At 45.6% G+C, this 4,752-nt stretch overlaps 1 protein-coding gene across 1 annotated transcript in view; it reads left to right on the top strand.

Annotated features, from left to right (window-relative positions):
- The window catches only part of CCDC178 (coiled-coil domain containing 178), a 292,890-nt gene that overhangs the window by 93,182 nt on the left and 194,956 nt on the right, over positions 1 to 4,752 (top strand). The window contains exon 15 of the mRNA XM_019547626.1: positions 2,684 to 2,829. Coding sequence (XP_019403171.1) covers positions 2,684 to 2,829 — 146 coding nt within the window. The remainder of the gene's footprint in view (positions 1 to 2,683; positions 2,830 to 4,752) is intronic.

Raw genomic sequence — 4,752 nt, 5'->3', positions numbered from 1 at the left:
CTTATTCTTTTTTCAGTACAAGTATAGTATTATACTGTAGAGCTGTAGTTCTAGCAGCAGCAGCAATGACTGAGCACCAGAGGAGCGGCCTAGCAAATGTCTCCCAGACAAGCGGCACACTGCTGCTCTGGCCATGTATCTGGAAGTGAAGAGTGGGGGGGGCCTTGTGCCTTTGGATCTGCCCCGAGCACAGCCCACCCAGATCTGGGAGTCTCACATCCCTCCCCCACTCCATGCCCTCATGGACAAGCTGCAGGAGCCACTGGACAGGCTATGGCTTCTCCTGTGGCGGCCTGGCTCAGCCCCAGAGCTGCCTGCCTCACCCCGGTGGGGGCAGCCAGGGGGCAGGCAGATGAGCCGTGGCTTCTCCTGTGGTTGCTCGGCGCAGCCCTGGCACTGCCTGCTTCGGGGGAGCAGCCGGACAAGGTGCGTCTTCTGCCACCCATAGTTCTCACTCCCAGTGCCCAGTACAGCCCCACTGCCTGTTTCAGCCCCAGCCCTTGTCCTCCCACAGGGCCCTTGATCTGCCCCTCCCCCCCAGCTTTGTCCTTTCCCCTCTGCGACCACCTGGCCTTGAACAGCTGGTCGCTTGCGGCCTTGGCCTGGACAGTCGGCACTGGATGTCCCAAGGTTTCTTGTAAACGGAGAGTCAGATGCTTATCACCTAGGTGGCCACCCCCAGACTCATCTGCCACAACTTTGAATGTAATTTCAGTCTGCGGGCAAACACCAGGGGTTCCCCTGCGGTGGGTTGTCCACCAGGCGGCTGCCTGTGGGGTCCACCTCCCCTACATCCCAGCCTCATGCCAACCTCAGGCGGGTCATGGGATTTGATTAGACGCTTCCCTGATGCTGTTGTGTTCTTAGCCCTGACGTCCTCTAGGACCTGTTGTATCCCAAGCACTTTTTCATGGGGTGGCTCAGTTGATCTGTTATCTGGCCTGCACTGGTCTTCCCCTTGACCTAAGCTGCCTCAGTCTGTCTCATTTCCTACCCTAGCTCTTCTGCTAGGCCACGGAGGTACCTCCTGGTCACTCTCACTATAAATCTCTGCATCGTTGTCCCTGCTAGCCAGTACCCCATTCCCAGTACCTGGGACTTCTAGGGGAGATGACCTGTCATTTAGCCAAGGAAGGCCACAACATCTCTTGGGCTGTCATTCCCCTCACGCCGCCAAATGTGGTTTGCGGAATTGTTCTCCTCCAGCGTCATCCGAGGCGTTCCACTTCCAGCATCCCGCAGTCCTTTTGGGTCTAATAAGCCGCTGGCTCTCCCTCCTCCTGCACACGCCAGTTGTCATTGTTACAGAGAGCCTCTGCTGGCTCTCTCTCCTTCAGTGCCCATCTGCCGTCCTTAGTGCTGAGAGTCTCCGCTGACTCTCTCTCTCCCTCTCTCCTTCCTCAGCCTTCACCGGTGGTCCTTTTTATTTCTGCTGGCCAGTGATTGCCGATGACATCACTGCCCGGCTTCAGCTGAATAAAGGCACGGGTTACAACCTGCGCGGGATCCCTCATTTGCTCCAGCTGCGCCGCGGGTCCTGCTCCAAGTAAGCATTTTTCTTGCGTTGTTTTTTCTTCTTTCTTGCATAGTCCCCACCTTAGGGGTCTCCTGTGTGCAGTTTGGGGCTCTTTCAGCTGATCGCCTCCCATGACACCCTCCCCTTCCACCAACAGACCTGCATCCTGCATTCAGTGTCGTAAAGTTGAAACCGTGTTGGAACTTCAAAACCCAGGTGTCAGTTTACAAACATTGTAACTGTGGATCATCAGAACTCGAACCGTTGCAAGTCGAGAACTGCCTATATATAGAAAAAACATTTAAAGTTGTGTCCATGTCCAAATAATTGAATCTCTGTGAATCAATTTGGAGGGTTCCGATTTGATTCAGAGAGATTAAAGGGTCTCCTGATTCGATTTGGATACAGAGATTCAGGCCAAATCTCCGCCAAATTAAATCGGTAACCAAAGCTTTGCACAGCCCTACTGAGCCCTCCCAGCTCCCACTGAAGCTGATGACAGCTAAATGTAGTCAATACTCCTGAAATCTTGTTGCTCATGTACTTAATAAAATACTTTTAATATATTGCAACTCAACTTGCTAATGCATGAAACGGGAAAAATATTTTCTACTAAACATCATGAAAATTTACAAATTTAAAAATTCTTAACTACATTTTTGAATGAAAGTAAGTTAATAAATGCATTCTAAATTGAATTGAGTGGGTACAGAATTGGGCCCCATACCAAAAGTGTTGCATTTATCTTTTACCTCATCTAGTGCTGCTCTTTCTTATGCATAGTATTGTTTACTTAATGAAATAGCTGTTGTTCTTTGTGTATGTGAGTCTGCAAGTCAAAAGGGGATACATATGTTTATAAGGAAGAAAGTGTTATTTGATATGTAGTTACAAGAATATAAGCACTTTCACAACCCTTGTGTAAGTCTTCTGGTGAGATTTGTGCAACAGGTTGGGGAACTGGAACTTAGATGTGCAGCAAAAGTGAGGCCTTACAGAAGTATAATTATTCCACTTGCACTAAGTGTTTCAACTGCCCTTCTGAAAGCAGTTTTTTCTTTGGGCATGCAATTTCGTGCATCATTGCCCATAACTGTGCACTTAAAAAACAGTATCTGGAAATCTAGCCCAGCCTCCCTTACCCAGTATTGTTTTTATAATTTCTAGGGAAAATATTCAGATGTTTCCACACAGCTTGATGAAACAATTCATAATATTGAAAATTTCCAAAATAGAATTTTGGAATTAAATGGTTTATGGGACTTGAAGCAAAGACAGATGGAAACTACAGAGAAATCTCTTACAGAGTTAAGGTAAGAGATTCCAAAGAAGTTTTTAAGGTAGTTTGTATGTTGTTATGTTTATGTGCTATTGCCTTTTATATAATGCAGTTTTCATCATTAACTTGAAAGGTTTTTTTTATTATTATTATTTGTAGTTTTACACATTTTTAGAAGTCAGTCATGATAAATTGTTAGCTTAGTAAGTGGTATTTCAGGCATCAGAATTACTTTCCAAAATCTAATATCCATGGTCAGTTGCATCTTTAATTAATGAAGGATTCCTTGCATTCTGCTTTTTCTCTGTTTTAAAAAATGTGGACCTATACTTACTGTGACTGATGAGTCCTGAAAATAGTCTCAGAAGGCTCTATCAAACTGAAAAGGCATGCTGCCTTTTAGGCCACGCAAGCCTTGGAGGGCCATATATGCTGATTGCACAGCAGGCTCACCCTTCAAGGATAAAGGTGAGCTTGCTGTGCAATGTCAAAGAAAAGCAGCTGGTGTTTGAATAGTACAGGATGGGCAAGCCCTAAAAAAAAGATTTTCTTGCTTTTGCACACTACAGCTCCCTTTCTGCAGTCATGTTTACTTTCTTATTTTCAGTGCAACCCCAGTAGTAGTTCTCTATGTTTTTAGACTTGAGGCATCCTTTAGAAAATGCCAGTACTTAGTTTTTTGCTGTTTTTTTGAGAATGGAAAAATAATTAAATAATATTTCTATTGGAAATAATTCAGAACACAGTACGTCAGAATGCTTTTAACATGATGGATTCTTCCTATTTCAAATCTCTGGCTGTATCCAGACAAGTGCAGCTGTGCAGTATGTGGCACTGCAAACACGTCTGTAGCATCACATACCACATGTTCAGATGTTGTCCATGCTGCAAGGGAGCACTGCCCATGTGAGTGCTGCTCCACCTTTTTTCCCCACAGGTTTTTTGACTCCTGGATATTCAGGGGTCAAAAAACCTGCAGAAAAAAAAAGCAGACCAGTGCACGCATAGGCAGTGTGCGCTGCTCAAAAGTGGAGACAGGCCACCCTGAGCCATGCTGTGGCTGCTGGCCAGGCTCCATGCTGCAGAATCTCCACTGCTGCAGCCCTAGGAGGCTCCCAGGGCCCTAGGTAAGGCTACTGGGGCCAGCACTATGCTGGTCCTAGCCTCCTCTACCCCATCCAGGGTAACTTGCCAGTTGCCAAAGCACGCGTGGCATGGGCATTCCCTGGGGACAAATAGTGGTGGCACTTTGCACTGCTGCTGCTGCTTGTCCCCGAGGAACCAACCATCCATGCTTGTGTGGACACAGCCTCTGGGTTTATTTTGTGAATCGTGTTTGCACAACTAACACTGCTAACATTGTGTGGCACCACACCACACTCTTGAAAGGATTTCAAAGCATCCCAGGGTGCCACAGCACCTTAGTTGTACCTGTAGCACAGTGATTCTCAACTGTTATAATGGAAAAGTAGTTTTCTACAGTTATTTAAACTAAACTGCCTAAAACTGTTGTGTGGTCTCAACTTTTGATTTAAGGACAGTGATTCAAATGAATCCAGCATTCAGGCCTCTGGACAAATGGTTTCAAAGAACACAAGAGAATCAGCATGTTTATTCAGACCCCTCTTTTGCTTCCAAGGGCCTTGCACCTAATAGTTGTTAACATCTGTTCAATTGATGTCAGTGGGTTTTAAATATATCCTTATTCCATTGTTCTGGTCAGGAAACAAAATAATAACTGAAAGTTTCAGTGTAGCTTATAGGGTTTGTTTTGGTCTCTATCAGTATAACTCCCTGAATCTAAATACTTCTCAAATTCAGCACATTCTCCGAGGAGTGATTTCTCAGCAAATTCTGTCACTTACATTCTTGAAACAGAATGTCATATTTGCAATTCTAGAAAGGAAACTGCATATTTCTTGAGTTCCTTCTTCCAAAGGATCATATTTGTGACTCA

This window comes from Crocodylus porosus, unplaced genomic scaffold, assembly GCF_001723895.1.
Source record: "Crocodylus porosus isolate Cpor-Errol unplaced genomic scaffold, CroPor_comp1, whole genome shotgun sequence".
Classification (NCBI taxonomy): domain Eukaryota; kingdom Metazoa; phylum Chordata; order Crocodylia; family Crocodylidae; genus Crocodylus; species Crocodylus porosus.
This window is presented reverse-complemented; position numbering and strand designations above follow the sequence as displayed.